The following is a 16,895-nucleotide window of genomic DNA, read 5'->3' on the forward strand; positions in this document are numbered from 1 at the left end:
CATGGATTTCACCAACCCTTCCAGACAAGACAGTGGTGTGTGTATGTGTGTGTGTGTGGATGTGTTCACACAGAAGGATCCAGAAAGACACAAATGCAAGCGCGCACAATAAAAACGCGTAACCTTGCAGGTGTTCTCACCATCGCCCTCCCACGTTCACTGCTTTCACCACGCCCCCGTCAAACGAGCCATAGATTACATGTAGTTATGTAGGAGCTCATATGTCTCCACACATTCTCACGTCAAGGCACTAAACAGGTTAACGGGCCTTTCCGCGGGGCTCTATGATAGCCAGATGTTTTCCCGCTCTGTGAACCTCCGGCCAGCCAAAGATGTGAGTGAATCGAAAGAGCTGCAGGAGCTCACAGAGGAGGCTTGTGTCTATGATCGCTTATCCACACACAGATAAGTAACTTAATGTGCCTGAGTGTGTAAGTGTGCATTGTTGCACTCAAGCGAAAATTGTCCCGATAAGCGCGACCACAAGAGCAACACAACCGCAGCAAATGGTATCTGTCAGAGCGGGACTCAGGCTGATGAGTGGGGATTGCAAATGACAGATGATGCTGAGGTTTTGGAAAATTGGCCCTCTTCGTGTAATCATGCTATGGTGCTGTGATGAGAACACAGGCTCCAAATCCTCATCAGAGCCGCATCAATCCCCAGTACACGCACTCCCACTTTCACTTAACCAATCACATCCCATCAGATGATTCCAGTTGAGGCCTATCAAATGATTTACACAGTGAATGTCAACATCCTGAGCTGGTATGGGGACAGATGACCTTTAAGTCACTCCTTCCTGTACAGAAGAATTAGTTTTTAAGCCTGTCCGACACGTTGCTTCTGCAGTAACAGTCTTCCATGGCATGACTGGTCCTGTGTGCATATACAGTGCTAATAGCTGCTGACAATTGTTACTTTCCTGTTTTTCTCCCAGGGTGACCAGGGAGACATTGGGCCACGGGTAAGTCTTGTTTTTTTTCTTTGCCTGAGAAAGTTAATGACATTGTTTTGATTATTGCATGCAAGATTTTTCTCTACAGCTGACGTGGATGAAGAGACATTTCCTTTTAATTTTGTGTTGTTCCTCCAGCAAAGCTTGGCAACTTGAAAATGAACTTTGATTCCAGCTTTCCCTCCAGTTTTATCCTCTTCCTCTTGTTTTGTCGTTTTCTTAATATAAAAAATAATAGTGCAATGGTGTTTCCTTTAAAAAACACTAGTCCCTGTTCTAAACATGCCTGTTTGGAATGGGCTGGATGCAGCTTTGTTTTTGGAACTGTAAAAGTGACCTGCAAATGAGTGTGCCCATGACAGGCACCTCCTTATAATTGTTTTATTAGACCATGAAGGCCAAATGGAAATGAGATGGTCTGGTTCACGGAGGGTTTCTTACTTGTGTCACCAGCTTTTCACACTACTACTGGTGCATTGTTTGCGAATTTAAACAGCTGTACTTGCTGGAGCTCAGCCACCAAAATAACTAGCTCATTAGCTTCATCTTTAGCACACAATGAATCCTGGGATGGGTCGGCCTGCAAAGGATCCATCTGTTGATCCTTTGATGATTGGGAAAGAAGGGAATGGGGCATTTGTCAACCAGATTTGAAGGAGTCTTTGATAGTTGAGCCGCTAAGATCCGAGCATGCGGCCCCTGAATTGAGACACAGCTAATGATAATGCAAACACCAATACAGTAGAATATATACGTACTATACTACATCTGCGACAGATCAGTGTAAGGCAAGGCAAGTCTTTTTATTTAGCACCATTAAAACACAAGCAGAGACATGTAAAAACATAAAATGAGGCAAAAAGCAACATTGAGAAGATAATAAAATACGAATTTAAGGACAATAAAAACAGGGAAAACGAAAATGGACATGGTATTTAAAAGACAATAATACCAAAACAAGTAATTAAACATTAGAAAGAGATCCAATCTGTAATTGGTAAGCCTCTTGTGTTTGAGGGCTAGATTTGAGTGAGCTGAAAGTACCAGTCCTCAGTTATTCAGGAAGCTGGTTCTGCAGGTGCTGAGCATACAAACTAAAGGCTGCTTGGTTTTAAAACTGGGAACACTGAGTAAACCTTTCCGAGCCGACCTGAGGAGTCTGGATGCTTTGTAGCACACAAATAATTCTGAGATCTCTTTAGACCTGAGAACATTTCGTGTTTATAGACTGTAGGATTTTAAAGTCTGGTCTTTGACACACAGGAAGCCAGTGCAGTGATTTAAGGACCAATGTAATGTGCCCCACTTTCCTGGTGTTATTGAGGACTCTGGCAGCAGCCTACAGGATGAGCTGCAGCTGTGATTTTTTTACGAAGATCTGTGAAGATGCAGTTTCAATAGTCATTAACCCACTGAAAACAGGGGGGACACTTTTATATATCTCTTGATTACACATACATTTTTATATTTTAAGGTGATGATGGCAGATTTTAATTTGAACAGTCTGAAAAGCGCAGGGATCATATTCCAATTTCACAGAGAAAGGGAAAGATCATGAGATTCAGAGACTCAAAGAGATTCAGAGACTCAAAGAGATTCAGAGACTCATCACAAATTGTACAACAAAGCCCAGGAAGACACTTTCATTTTTAGTATTTAAAAAATATCTGAAAAAACATTTTAGTGTTATCACACTGTCGGAATAACGTGTATATGCACGGAGATAAAAATTATAAAACATTGATCACAGATTGTTTTTTTTTTGCTCTGTGCACATAACGTTCAAAAATCGAGACCTTTTTACGTATATACTAAGTATGGTGGGTTTATCCCGTGTACCCTCCCCCAGCAACAGTTCCAACAGCTCCAGAGCCAGAGATGAGAATGATGATGTTTCACGACGATGAAAATACTTCATCCTCACCATCAAAACTCAACAGTTGAGGCAGTGCCAATAACTGCCATCTCCTTTCAACCAGTGTTGTTTTTACATTACACCATAACTTCACTCTGCATCTGGTCCATGTTCTCTGTGTTGTCTTGTTATGTGATATCATTCCAGCCACCATGAGATCTATATAATTATCTGCTGCTTCATTCACTGTGGTTTGAAAAAAATCCCCCTGTGCTTTACAATGTGAACGGCTCAGATTCTTTGAAGGAGTCACTTACACCATAAATCCCGAATGTTTTTCTCGGTTTGTTATGTTTAGAATAAAATATCAGGTCAGGATCACAGTAGTGAATTTTCTCTATATAATTATATTTCTGAGACCCTGAAATAATCAGCTCAGTAAGAATACAGTTTATAGCTCAGTAAGAATACAGTTTATTCAATCGATTAAATGATTCAATTAAGAAAAGAATCATTGCAATCTCTACATGAAAAGTTGTAAATTCACCATTGTTGTATTTTTGCATGGCTTGGACGTACATTTAACGATACGCATGGTGCACATCTAGATGTGTTCACTGGTCCAGGTCCAGACCAGCCCCCTCCACAGCCCTATAAGGAAAAGCAGTATAGCGGATGGATGGATGGAAGATTTTTGATCTAGCAAAACTGCTTATAATCTGCAAAATAATCATATTTTTAAATGAACAAAATAGCTCATTTGTAGTACATAAATAAAAAATAAGTGTTGGCTTGTAATTTTTATTTGGCTTTCCTTTTAGTTTGAAACCCCAGACTGTCAAACACTTTCAAAATACTAACACATACCATATTTATAAAAACTACAGACGAACACTCCTTCTGTAGCCACTTAATTCTGGCCTTTATTATTTCAGTATTCTTTAGCGTGTACCCTTCAAAAGACAAGATTTAGTATAATAATTAGAAATAGATGTGTTGTTATACATCTTCTGAGAGTCTGACATAAACAGAGTGTGTAAGTGAAATGGAATGAGTGGCTATTGTTTTACAGCGGAGCATAAATTGAGAGCAAATCTAACAGGGCTGCCCAGCAGAACAATATTAATGGTGCGGTTCAGAAACATTAAAGGGAATTCCTGATTCCCATCAAGGCCTGAGCCAGATGATTTCTGTGCCTCAATTCTTATAGATTTCAAGGATAAAATATTTTTCGCATTCTGCATTACATACTGTATTTCTTCCAAATGGTAAATATTGTACTTGGTCAAGGCCTCAGCAGCTTTGATCTCTTTGAAGTCTGCAGCCCAAACTTTGGTCAAGGTCAAGTGTTAAAAAAACTACTAAGTGTATCACTTAGAGACATAGATTTGTTCCAAACAAACTTCGCAGCTCCTACAACTACTGTTGTCATGAATGACCTTCAGGGTACACTTGGCAAAATTAGATTTTAGCAAATGAAAAACTGCTGGTCTATGAGTATGTAATTAACAGCTCAAGGTCCACTGAAGTTGAGCAGATAAAAAGTGCTGCAGAGGGGGTTTGGAGTTATCGTTCCTATACGTAATCTCAGTAGTCACCTTGCCTTGAACATCGTACGCTGTTTCACCTCTGAACTCCACAAGAACATAACAGAATACATGTGAAAACAGGAAGTGGCCATGAATCTCTGTCAACCTGTGACTTCCTGTCAATCCATCAATTCCAGGGTCTTTGTCTGGCTGAGTCTAATTCCAGAGCAGATTGGGCAACATGGGGCATTAAAATACAATCAGTTATTATGGTGCCACCAAAAACCTGTGACAAAAGCTCATGTGTACTGTTGTATCTTTCTCTTAAGCAACTTCGATTAAAAGCCATAAAACTGGCAGCCATTTTTTCCCAACCTCCATACTGTCAAATCCATATAGAGGAGACTGTGTGTTTAGGTTTGCCTGGAAGCTGTGTTGAAAGACAAGTCATGATGGGAGTTTCATCTCAAGCCAAGTCTCCCTTTGCCTCCCCTAGAGCAGCTACAAATAGACCATGGTTAGACAGGGCTCTGAGGTTGAATGGCTGTTTGTCTTAGTATCAGTCTATAAGGTCTGATGAGAATGAGGTAAAGCGGAAGCCCACAGTCAAACGGACTATTCTCCTTTGACATGTTTAAGGAGCATATGTGTATGTGGTCTCCATGGTGAAAACAGTGGGAATGAGTGAATGTGACAGTAGAGAGAGAGGAGTGTATAGGCAAGGAGAGGAGGAGGAGGCATTTGCGGTGTAGGAAAACCCTCAGCTATCCAGCATTCTCCGCAGCCTGTTAACGGAAACCAGCATCTCCTCTTCATTCTCTCCCTACTGTGTCACCCAGCCACACACCCCCCGACCCCCCTTCACACACCCACACACACCCACATACCACACCCATGCCTCCTCTTCAGATCTCCTCTCTATCCTGTCTCTCCGTCTCCATCCTTCCATGTGTTTTCGGAGGGAACTCAACCAGTGAGGCAGCACAGTGCTCCAAGCTCTCTGGTGGCAAACAAACTCTGCTCCTTTCAGCTTGACAGACAAACATCACACTCGCTGTCAGTCGGCTGGAAAGACCCAAGCCACACACACACACACACCGGATTCAAAGGGGATTTACTGCATCTCACTTTTTTTTTTTTTTTTTTATATTATATTATATCTCACTATTTGCAGATGATGTGTTTCTGTTCTGTGCATTTGTTCTTCAGAATTTGTAAATGCCTCTTTCCAATATTTAGCTTTCAGGCATGCACTAAACTCCACTGAACACAGATCCTACGGACTCTCTCTGCAGGGGCTGTATGTGTGAACGCAAATGTCCGAGTAAGAGGCTCCAGACTTTTTCCATATGGTCCCCAAAAGTCGGCAGAAAGTCTGGCAGAGCGGATGTGAGAACACAGCAGGAGATCCCCCGCAGGATTCACTGCGAGCAAGTGGGCGTGTTGATGATATTTCTAGCACGCAACAGTAGAATACTGAAAGAAAACATATCTCAGGGTGAAAAAGCGATGCCATATATGTAGAAGTAACAAAGCCGTCAAGAGATTTTGTGGTGATAAGAGCCGATGTCAACGTGCTGTAAACAAAAACGTGATTTTTGCAGCGGAATTAATACGTTACATCAATACATCCTGCCTCCACCCTTCACCTGAATCCTGATTTGTTGCTGTTGTGATTGTGTCTGAGGGGAGAATCTCCTGCTGCGTTGTGGGTGCCTGAAAGGAATCATCTGGAGAAAGTCCAGACCCAATTCTCCGGAGTTTCTCTTCAAAGGTCATGTCTGAAAACAGTTTTGGTTTGCTAAGTTGCTTAAATGTCCCTTTGTGACTCCTCTTTTCAGGGCCCCCCTAACTATGGCTCATATGCAGGTCTGCACAGTAATCAGATTCTCACTGTCAAGGTTTGTCCCTTCCAGCAAACGTACCCTTATCCTCCCAGCAGCCACGGCTCTCTGTCAGGCTGCTGATCTGTCACTATTCCTTCAGCCAGAGGAGCAAAACATTCTTCTCACGCTGCTTCTTTTGGCTTACAGCTTCAGGGGCTGCTAAACGCTCATCTGTTTTTCCCTGCAGAAGTTCTCTTGTTCTTCTTGTTGTTTCTCTCCCTTCTGGACTCTCTTGTTTAAAAAATGGACTTCAGATTTTCTTATTCATTTATGTCCTTCTCCTTTCCCTTTTATTTCCACCCTAACTTCTGCCCGTGCTCTTTCCATCTACTCTGTCTTCCTCTTTGTCTTTACTGCTCCATCCTCAGATGGTCTTTCCCCGTTATGACCACGGCTTTCTCTCTGGAGAGCAGTCGGGCAGCTTTCAGAGACGCTTCCTGAAGGTAGACCACCACTAAGGCATGTGTGCGTTTTTTTAACACTTTAATCAACCTTTGTCACTCAAGCTCTGCTCAGCCGTGCATCCCTTCCCTTCCTCACTCTTTCACCTTTTTCAGTCAAACCACATTTGACCTTTGTTTCTTAATTTTCCTGTGTGTGCCTGCTTTTTTAACTGTATGAACACATGTGGTAAGGTCAAATTGTTTGTATAAAAGGTGTAGAGCAAAAAAACGTCTTGGGTGATGAACCACACACAGACAGACTCAAGGAAAGTGTGCTTCATATTAGAGGGAGAATAGAAGACGTTTGTTCGTGACAGTTGGGTTCAGACCTTACATTGTAATTATCTGTTAGGAAATCATGTTTTGGTCTGCTGTAAGTGCTTAACACCATTTTCATGAGCGTGCTAGCAATACCATGTTCCTTGCAACAAAACAAGCCATAATGCACCACATGTCAGTAAGAGATGAGTGGGTGCAGAGAAAATATTGTCATGTGACTTGTGAGAAAACACTGGTCCTCCATCTACTTCGGTGGTGAGAAAGACTTTGAGGCACTGAAGGTTTCTGTTTGGCATAAACATGAGGGTGGAAGTCATCAGAAAGAGACGTGTCCCCCCTCAGTGATTAACAGTTCAGGGACAAGTGGCAAATGAAGCAGATGTAGATGTACAGCAAGTTTCTGCTGCCCTCAAGTGGTCAAAAAATCAATAACTGCAGACATAAGGAATATGTATTATAAGCTGCAAGATCTTTCACCCATTGCATGATTGTCAGAGTTTCTGCAAATTTCTCAACATGTGATGATACAGATAAACATACTGTTGGCAATAAAACACAAATAACTATAGTCTGATAGTCTTCTTTCTTGGGTTTTTCCATTACTCATTTTTCTGTGTTTTGTTTTATTTTTCATCAGGGTGACCAGGGCCAGGCAGGACCCGCTGGTCCTCCTGGTCCCCCAGGTCCTCCAGGTCCCAGGGGGCCCCCTGGGAACACAGGCAAGGACGGGCCCCGTGGTCCTGCTGGGGAGCCGGTAAGAGCTTTTCCTCATGTATCAAAGTGCCAAATGTACACTCAAAACTATGCCAAACAATGCACCCATACACACCCATGTACTCCACTCAGTTGCTGTTATTCTCCTCCTTCATCACTCACCCCCTTTCCCTCAGCCTCTAACTAAGGTTTCACCGCAAAGAATGCAGTCACTTAAAACACCTCAGTCATCAGGGGCTGTGTTGCTCCAAATGTGTTGACCTGGTACGGTTCAACCGCAGGGTGTGACATATCGCAAATTGTGTTACTGTGTGTGTGTGTATGCTGTGTGTGCACGTGCATTTATACACATGTATTAAAAGGGGAACAGGGTCCACAGTAAATCGCAGTGAACCCATATTCTCATTCTTCCGGGTTTGCCAGTGAGCTGTGGTTTACCTAAAAACTCCCAGAATAGCAACTCTACCCCTGCCCTCATCTGTTTTGTGTAAGACAGCGGCCACAAAGTTCTCCAACACGCCCCCATTCTCCCACCCTCCCACCAGGACCGTGTCGCTGTGGACCCCTGAAAACAGATATGGCACTGTGGCGAGTTCATGGGCAGCTTGCCAGTCTCACCAAACAATAGCTGTGTCCTTGCCTGAGGCAGTTTATGTTTCTCAAAATTAAGTTTGCTTCCCAGAGGTTAGTTCATATGCAATCTCAGCTTTATGCTGTGGTTGTAAGATGGAAGAGAGGGAAGGAGACTATGAAGGTAATTTTTGTTTATCCAAGTGAAGGAATGAATGCTCTTACCCTCAACTGTCACAGGACAGCAAAGAGATTCAAGTGAAAAATGTTGGTTTTAGTGTGGGTGGGTTAGAACTTAAAGCTGACAAGCGAGAAAGCCAGCGCAGCTCAGAAAATGACAAAAAACAGACGAAAGAAAAGGGGAGGGGGCTGTCCTGTGACCTCGTCAATTTCAAATGTGTTCTCCAAGCTGATTAAAGGCATTGCAAAACCCAAAACAGCTAAACAAGGCAGTGTGGTGCTAAGAGCTGCTCCATGTTGTGTGCAGATGTCTTAATGTAGGAAAGACTGAGCAGCAGAAACTTAGCAATCCTTCCAGTGCGGGTGTCCATGAACACATTATCATTTCAGTCTGACGTGTGGCGTCATGAAACTGCCGTGGTGGATGTTTGATATTTTGGAAACGTATCTGTCATCTGAACACAGATGACAAATGAAAGAAAAATACTGTTGTTGAGCTTTTGAAATCTTCTCAAGGGATGTGCACCATTCGTCCATAAGGTCTTGTTTGTGTTGATGATGGTGAAAAGAATCCAGTCCATGCATTAAATATATAGTCTCCTTAGGGGGGCAATGGATCATTGTATTGTCTTTCGCTTACAGATGTAAATGGACGTTGATGAATGTGATCTTTTTGTCCGATAGCAGATGTTGTCTAAACTTTACTAATGTTTGCTCACGCTGTTGTCACATTTAATTAGCACGTACAATGCAGGTCAGTGCAACTAAGACTCAACTTGTTCCTTTATCCAACTCGTAGGATTAAACTGAACAAGGAAATCGAGAGACAGAAACAGAGACAGCTCGTCTTGAAAGCAGAAGTTTCGGGTTGTGATGCACGTTGGCTGCAGACGGTCTGCAAACTGAGAAAACATTTCCCTGTTATTGGAATAAAACAAGTATTCATGGTATTCAGTTGGTTACAATATACAACTTCATCACTAGATGCCCCTACATCCTACACACTGAGCGTTAAAGGAGGTTAAAACTAAATAACTAAAGAGCCTAAATAGTGAATATAATAACTGATTAACAATAATAATTTGAACCCTTTTCCCACAACTTACTGTGAGTAAACCACAAATGGGCCTGAACACTGCATTTCAGTTGTTGAAATTAGGCAATACCCCCCCTAAAGTGGTATTTTTCAATATATAACAAAAACAACTGCAGAGGAATAGTACTTTGTGCATGGAATAGAATCCAACACATCACTCATAGTTATTCGTCTGGTGTGGTGAGTGTAATAGGCTATGGCATATTATGTCATATTATTTTCACAGTCATTAAATCATTCAGTGAGCCCTTGTATCCTGTATGCCTCTGCATCCAGTTTCTCCACTTGTTTATTTAAGTTTTGTCCTTTTAATTATCATCTGTTTGTATGAATGAGCACTTCAGGAACCAAAAGTCCATGGACTGGCCATTCCTCATCAAACACTGCCACTTAGTGGCCATTTTTTTAACTCTTTGATCAACCCGCACCATAACTAAATGTCTCCTCTGGTCTCCTCAGGGTTTTCCAGGTCGGGATGGTGTTGAGGTGAGTGTAGTTCAAATCCAATTTTTAGTGGTGAGTAAAAGAATAAGTAAAAGTATGTGATTTGTCTTCCTCTCTTATAACAATATAATCTATTTCTGCCACAGGGATCACAGGGGTTGCCTGGGAAGCCGGTAAGATCATGTGTGGATAATCACAATCACCTCATTTCAACTTAGTAGTCTTTGTTTCGGTTTTCCTTCTCTCTTGTCATCCTCTGTCAAATGTGACCAAAAGTTTGAAGTTTTGATATTTGTGCTCTAACAGGGAGAAGATGGTGAGCCCGGCTATCAAGGGCCACAGGGTCCCCCAGGAATGAAGGTACAGAAAAGCTTTACCCATCAGTTGTCATGTCTCAGACATTAAATGTGGCCTTGTCTTTACATGCATTTGACCTTGAATGTTCATTGTGTATTGAAAAGGGCGAGCCAGGTGTAGCAGAAAAGGGAGAGAGAGGTATGGATGGACTCCCAGGATTAAAGGTATGGGACATTTTGAAATTTGAATCTAATATTTTTTTTACTCTAAATCAAAAATGTAAAATTTTACAATAAAATTGACTTTTGCGTCACACAGGGTGACAGAGGGGAGGTAGGACCAGAGGGACCCATGGTATGTATATCAGTCAATCATGTAGCCCTCTCTAAGCATTATTCTATCAAACACATTATGAATATTTTCTCATGTTTATGTCAAGCTCATTCATTTATTCCCTCTCTGTCTCAGGGTTATCCTGGTGAAAAAGGCAACACAGGTTCCTCAGACATCATTGACTTCAACGGGAAGCTTCTAGATGCTTTCCAGGTGAGAATTTTTCACATTGCTTGAACAGACTCCTTCGGGCGTTTATTATCTCAACTTTAATAAAAACTGTTGTTGTGTTGTCACAAACGTGTCAGTTTTTTTTCTGAAACTGCAAAACTCAATATGTCGCCGTTTCTCCTTGACAGGCCATCGACACCATCAGCATTTCGGTAATGCGCTGTTGTCACTGCACGGTTTTGGTTGTGTGATCAGTAACTAACGCACATAATAATGCATAGACCCACACTGCCTTGTTCATGTAGATTAGTTATCCAACAGTACAGACTTTGTAAACAGATGTATTGGATGTCACTCTGGAGGTCATATAGAGAGTTTTGCTAAATGTGCCTAGTTTACTAGTCTAGAGTTTTCAGCCCTCAGGCCCCAAAGTAAAAATGCCAGAGATTTGGGCCCCTTATTATCCCATAGAATATTGATTTAAGCAAGTTACCACTCGATTGATAATCTGAATCTTCCATGCTCACCTCATTGGTAAAGACAAAGAAAATCAGAGAGCTGGTGACATATTTTATTATTTTGTAATAGTTTCCACTAAAATAGGCTATTTTTATTGTTTAATTTAATTTTTTTTGCTCATCACTGTTCTCATCTGCCACACTCACTTTTTTATTCACTTGGGATAAAAGTTATAGCCCCAGCAGCTGTTGTATTCTGTGAGATAACACATAGCCTAAAGGAGCATGCTTAATCATGCAGAAGAGTCAACCGCCATTGTCACACTGTTGTGAGTGTGCTCTCATGCTGTGTGCCCAGCGTGTCTCACAATATACATGGCTGTGACTTGCTATAGGTCAGCATGGTGTATTCTGTCTGTGTATTTGTGCGGTTCCACATTACTCAGGAGTTGCACAAGGGGAATGCATTAAAACTGGCCCCACAGTCGCAACAGTCTCAGTTTTACATGTCTGTCTTTATACACAAGAACCTTTGATTCCACCATGTACTCTTTGCTACATGCAAAGAGATGGCTATCTCTGCTGTGGAGTGTGAATTTGATTTAAAAACACTATGAACCAGCTCCCTTTGGACCTGCTCTGAAATACGCTCCTGTCTGCAACGCTGCAGACAGCAGTGTGTTACAAAGGCATGAAAACACGAACCTGAGATTTTATCAGAAGTCTCTTGTCGGCGTGGATCAGCTGCCTCCGAATCACACACCAGTTCTCCGTGAGAGTTATATCAATGGAGCGGGGGGGTTGCTTATTGGCCACCCAGCTGCCATTTTAGGTGATGGTGAATTTGGTTTATAACCATGCTGAAACAGTTTGTTTGTTACTATCATTCATTTTACAGCTTTTAGTATAATTATTTGAGTGAGTAGAATTTACTTTCCAATGATGGAATATCTCAGATCAAATCACTGTTTGTAAACATCTGTTCATTTCTGCGGCTTGAATAGAGAATTAAAAAAAACTTGAGAGATTCAGCATGTGCACCTCGGGGAGACAACATGGTTTCACTTTTTATTATTTCAAGATGGCGTAGGACTTTGAGAGGGTGCAGTGGATGAGGAGAAATTGGAGTGCGACCTGTTAGTCTTTAGGAAACGCTGTGCTATTCTTCATCCATTGTTAGTGTTACATAAAGTCACATGAATGTTTAGTTTTCCTCTTGTCCAAATCATCCTGCATCAACAGAAAACCATGCCAGGCTCTCATGTGTAGCACAATCCTCATATGACGGTGTCTCACAATCTCAGTGAGATAAAATTGCTTCAAGTTGGTTTGTGATCAGCAAACAGAAAAAGTCAAACAAAACAAAAGACATCATCAGTTTTGTTTACCGTCAGGCCTGCATTGTGAAATCCTCTATGAGTTCCCAGTTTCTGTAAACAGCTACACGATGTATACAGATTTGTTTTATTACCTCCATCAAAGAGGTTTGTTTTTCACCCCAGTTCGTTTGTGTGTTTGTTGGTTGGTTTGATAAAACGTTGTGGACGGATGTGACAGAGGTCAGGGAAGAGCACATTTTAACCTAAACTGTCCCTAACCCAGAGAAAATAAATTCCTGGATCTCCACAATTTACTGGCTTCTTCCTTGTATCACGACCCAGCTTTCCACAAAACGTGAATGTGAATCAGCTCAGTAGTTTTTGAGTAACCCTGCTGTCAGACAAACAAACAGCAACGAAAACAGAATCATAACTTACTTTACTGTTAAAAGAATCAACTTCAGATGATCACTTACCCGTGCTGTGTCTCTACTGCCCCACAGTGGCCAGAAATCAATCATTGCAGTTTTAAAGATGGATATTCTAGTTTGTAATTCAATGTCAAAAGAGACACATGACAAAGTCTAACTGGGTATATGTCCATTCCTGTTTTGTTTCTGCCTTTCTCCAGGGCCCGCCTGGACCACCGGGACCCCCAGGCCCTTCAGGGGAAAAGGTAAATACTTTGCTATTGTACTCAAGTAGATTTTAACATAAATATTTATGTTTCATACCTTCCATTTTCAAAATGGGCTCATTACTTGTGTTATCAATTTTTTGGGTTTTGCATCAATGAGCGCCGCCCTCCCAACATCAAGATAGATTTTTTTACCTAAATGGATGGGGCAATAGAACACAGAGCAGAGCAACAAAACATTCCCTTCACTGTTCAGTTGTTTTTTTATGTAAGGTTTTAGTTGAATAGTCTTCGAACTATATTAATAGGACAGTTTATTTTAAACAGATGCAGCCTTTGATACTTTCGAATACATTTCAGAAGCTATACTTTTATACTTTTACTTGAGTGAAGAAGTTACATCAGTACTTTAACTTAAATAGTTTTTCAGGATCTCTGCTTGTACTTAAGTAAAGAATGTGTGCACTTTTGCCACCTCTGCTTTGACCTCTCATGCCATCCAATGCACTGAACAACCATGATGAAAATCAAGGATGCTAACCATGATGTTAGGTAGCTTTATTACGCAGCAGTTTTCATTGGGTGAGTGAATCTGTCCTGTCCTTGTCTTCTTCCAGGGTGAGCTCGGGTTACCTGGTCTAGCAGGAGTTGATGGGGAAAAGGTAAAGTTGCAGAGAGGCAGAAATTACCCACAGAATTATTAAAAATTAACAGCATTTAAAACATTTTTATGGAAGATGTGTTGATTTGAGAAGTTTTGTATGACTCCTCGTTTTGCTTAACATGAGATTCATTCTTAATTCATCACCTTCAGGGACATAAAGGTGACACAGGTGTGACAGGACCCCCTGGCGAGAGAGGGGAGAAGGGGGAGATGGGTCTCTCTGGGCCTGCTGTGAGTTGTGACAGTACACATGTCTCTGATACACAAACAGTGACACACACATAAACAGCCAGAGATTCATTTTGCTCTTTGTGGTTCAGGGTATGGATGGACACAAAGGAGAGAAAGGCGACTGCAGACTGGACGACAACCTGGTCAGTGAAACACACATGAACACACATTAGTTCATCACAGACTTGTGTGGCCACAGACAGTCTTCACCCTATAATGATGTGCTGTTGCTCAGTAAAATTCTGTGGTGTTGCTTTAAACTTTGCTAACATTAGCTTCCTGTTTGACTCTTGTGATTTCCATGATACTCAGGTTCAGATGATATCCCAACCAGGCCCACCTGGTCCACCTGGCCCACCAGGAGTCCCTGGGTCCTCTGGATCCATGGTGAGTACTTCTAATGTATTACCATCCCACTCCTGGTCTGCTGCTCACATTTGTTATTTGCACCAATAGTCATCTGGCACTCACAGCAAACAATGCTTTTCAGGGGCTGCACGGGATGCCTGGTCCTAAGGTAAGACTGCAACACCATGTTTCTCAGTGTTGTGATGTTTCTCAGCTGTGACATGTGTTGACTCAGTCCCTGTGCTCTCATGCAGGGTGAGCCTGGAGTCGGGATGAGGGGAGAGAAGGGGGAAGCTGGTTCATCTGGACCCAGGGTAAGTGCAACTGGCCATTAATTATCATATGATAATAAAACACAAGATATGCATACATGATGTAGTGATGATGATGTTCTTTAAATACAGGGACACGATGGCCTCCAGGGTCTGCCTGGATCTGCAGGGTTAGTGGGTCTTCCAGGTGCAAAGGGAGAAAAAGTAAGAAGACGATCGCCTCCACAAATGTCTTTACTACATTTCCATTTTGAGTGTGCAGTTATTGAATGTAATATTGAGATACACATGTGAATGTGTGTTTGCAGGGCAGACCAGGGGAGCCTGGACTAGATGTGAGTGTTCTCATGGAGAAGATCATTTTTATAGAATTCCTTGAATTTTTAACATCATCTTTAACCTGTATCCTGTGATAAGCAAAGTTCTGATGCCTTTGTTCTTCTATGTCCAGGGTTTCCCAGGTATGATGGGTGACAAAGGTGACCGAGGAGAAAGAGGAGAGAAGGTTGGTATTAACAGTCTATGGTGCAGAGTGAAGTGAGAAAACTTTGTGTTCATCTTACCTGGTTTATCTGAAATGAATGTTTTATAGTTTTCATAAAATGAAACTGAATTTGTTTTATTACTGTTCACGTGTGAAGTTCATATAATAATCTGAATGATTTACTTTGCTGGAGTTTGCTGTGTCTGTGTGTTTCTAACTGTCTTCTCTGTGTCCAGGGGGACAGGGGGACAGTAGGAAAGAGAGGTCTAAAGGGCCAGAAGGGAGAGCAGGGTCCTCCAGGCTTGGACCAGCCTTGTCCTGTGGTATGTCACATGCTGCAAAATGCTGCTCATTTAAGTTGATTTCCTTCTCTCCACTTTCCTCTCCCATTTTCAGTATTTCCATGGTTTCTGCTCTCAGCACTGTTTCTGTGATTTCCTGTGCTTTCCTCTGAGTTTCTTCCTCAATGCTGTGAATGTGTAACTGGCTCTTGCTGACAGGGCTGTGATGAGACTAAAGGTGTGTCTGTGGAGGCAGAGCTTTCTTCCCCTCCAGTTCCTCCTCTTCCTCCTTCCGGCCCTGAGGCCCCCTGTCCTGTGGTACAGTACATCCTCTCTCCTTTCTGATCACTATCACCTCCAGCTGCTCTTTTCCAGCCAAACACTATTTTTTTTCTCTCAACCTCTTTTATGCATGTGCTCTCAGTCACCATTCATACTTCATGTAGGCCTATGTCTCTGCAAAGACAAGTATATACAGATAATATACAGTATTGTGTTTGCCATGTGACCTTAGAGGTAAGAGCACACAGGCATTATCATAGTCTTCATTGATATTTAAATCAGCAGCCTGCAGAACAGCAAGGACCCCGTTCAGATCTGGTGTAAACATCTGTCCAGAGTCATCACAAGTGGTTAACACTAAGTTTAGATCTGAACACGCTGTGTCCTGAGAACCGGTCACTCATATGAGGGTGGTCTGGGACACATGCGGCCACTTTCTTTTCACTGTGTGAACTAGAATCTGGATCAGTCTTTTTGCATATAGAGGGGGGTGTGAGAACCGATCAGAAGTGGTCATGGATGACACATTAAGGATGCATTTTAATCCTGGGTTGGAACAGATGAACAACACTGACCACTTGTGACCGATCTTTCAAGACGGATGTTAATCCCAGGTCCGGACTAAATGTGTTTAAGGATGCATCACTTGACAGGTTCTGGCTTTTTTAATGTTTTATAATGCTGCTGTTCTTACCCTGCAGGGACATGATGGGATGCCAATACCAGGCTGCTGGCACAAGGTGAGTGTTTAAAAAAAAAAAAGAAGCATATTGTGAACTAATGAAGCGATTGGCTTCTGATGAAGCAAAAGAATATGCACGGTAGAGGATTGCTAACAGTCAAGTCATACTTATTATTGTTACTCGTGGCTTGTCAGCATTTAATTCATTGCTTGACTCTGATTTGTCACAGGGGCATTTTGTAAGTATATTACAATGTGTGAGTTCTGTAACTGTGATGCATGAATATGGTTTTCTTGCTGACTGCATCACAAATTGCTTATGTTGCATTTTGGTTTGATCCACTAATAATAAACACTTCTTGTCCTTCCTTTGCAGTGATGACTAACCAGCAGCACTGAATCTGTACATATTGATCTGGTATATATTGCAACTGAATACTACAACAAACAACCCACCCCCCTTTTTTTATAAGAACTTTTAT

The 16,895-nt window shown here is 41.9% G+C and overlaps 1 protein-coding gene across 1 annotated transcript in view; it reads left to right on the plus strand.

Moving 5' to 3' along the window:
* LOC109634598 (collagen alpha-1(XXIII) chain) overlaps positions 1-16,895 on the plus strand; it is a 118,003-nt gene that overhangs the window by 98,369 nt on the left and 2,739 nt on the right. The window contains exons 9-31 of the mRNA XM_069531992.1: positions 941-967; positions 6,597-6,671; positions 7,588-7,704; positions 9,970-9,996; positions 10,101-10,127; positions 10,261-10,314; positions 10,416-10,475; positions 10,570-10,605; positions 10,720-10,797; positions 10,944-10,967; positions 13,164-13,208; positions 13,787-13,831; positions 13,984-14,064; positions 14,154-14,207; positions 14,377-14,451; positions 14,555-14,581; positions 14,667-14,726; positions 14,817-14,888; positions 14,993-15,019; positions 15,136-15,189; positions 15,405-15,491; positions 15,669-15,767; positions 16,433-16,471. Of these exons, the coding sequence (XP_069388093.1) occupies positions 941-967; positions 6,597-6,671; positions 7,588-7,704; positions 9,970-9,996; positions 10,101-10,127; positions 10,261-10,314; positions 10,416-10,475; positions 10,570-10,605; positions 10,720-10,797; positions 10,944-10,967; positions 13,164-13,208; positions 13,787-13,831; positions 13,984-14,064; positions 14,154-14,207; positions 14,377-14,451; positions 14,555-14,581; positions 14,667-14,726; positions 14,817-14,888; positions 14,993-15,019; positions 15,136-15,189; positions 15,405-15,491; positions 15,669-15,767; positions 16,433-16,471 (1,290 nt within the window). The remainder of the gene's footprint in view (positions 1-940; positions 968-6,596; positions 6,672-7,587; positions 7,705-9,969; positions 9,997-10,100; positions 10,128-10,260; positions 10,315-10,415; positions 10,476-10,569; positions 10,606-10,719; positions 10,798-10,943; positions 10,968-13,163; positions 13,209-13,786; positions 13,832-13,983; positions 14,065-14,153; positions 14,208-14,376; positions 14,452-14,554; positions 14,582-14,666; positions 14,727-14,816; positions 14,889-14,992; positions 15,020-15,135; positions 15,190-15,404; positions 15,492-15,668; positions 15,768-16,432; positions 16,472-16,895) is intronic.

The sequence above is a fragment of the Paralichthys olivaceus genome, chromosome 9 (genome assembly GCF_024713975.1).
Source record: "Paralichthys olivaceus isolate ysfri-2021 chromosome 9, ASM2471397v2, whole genome shotgun sequence".
NCBI classification, from domain to species: domain Eukaryota; kingdom Metazoa; phylum Chordata; class Actinopteri; order Pleuronectiformes; family Paralichthyidae; genus Paralichthys; species Paralichthys olivaceus.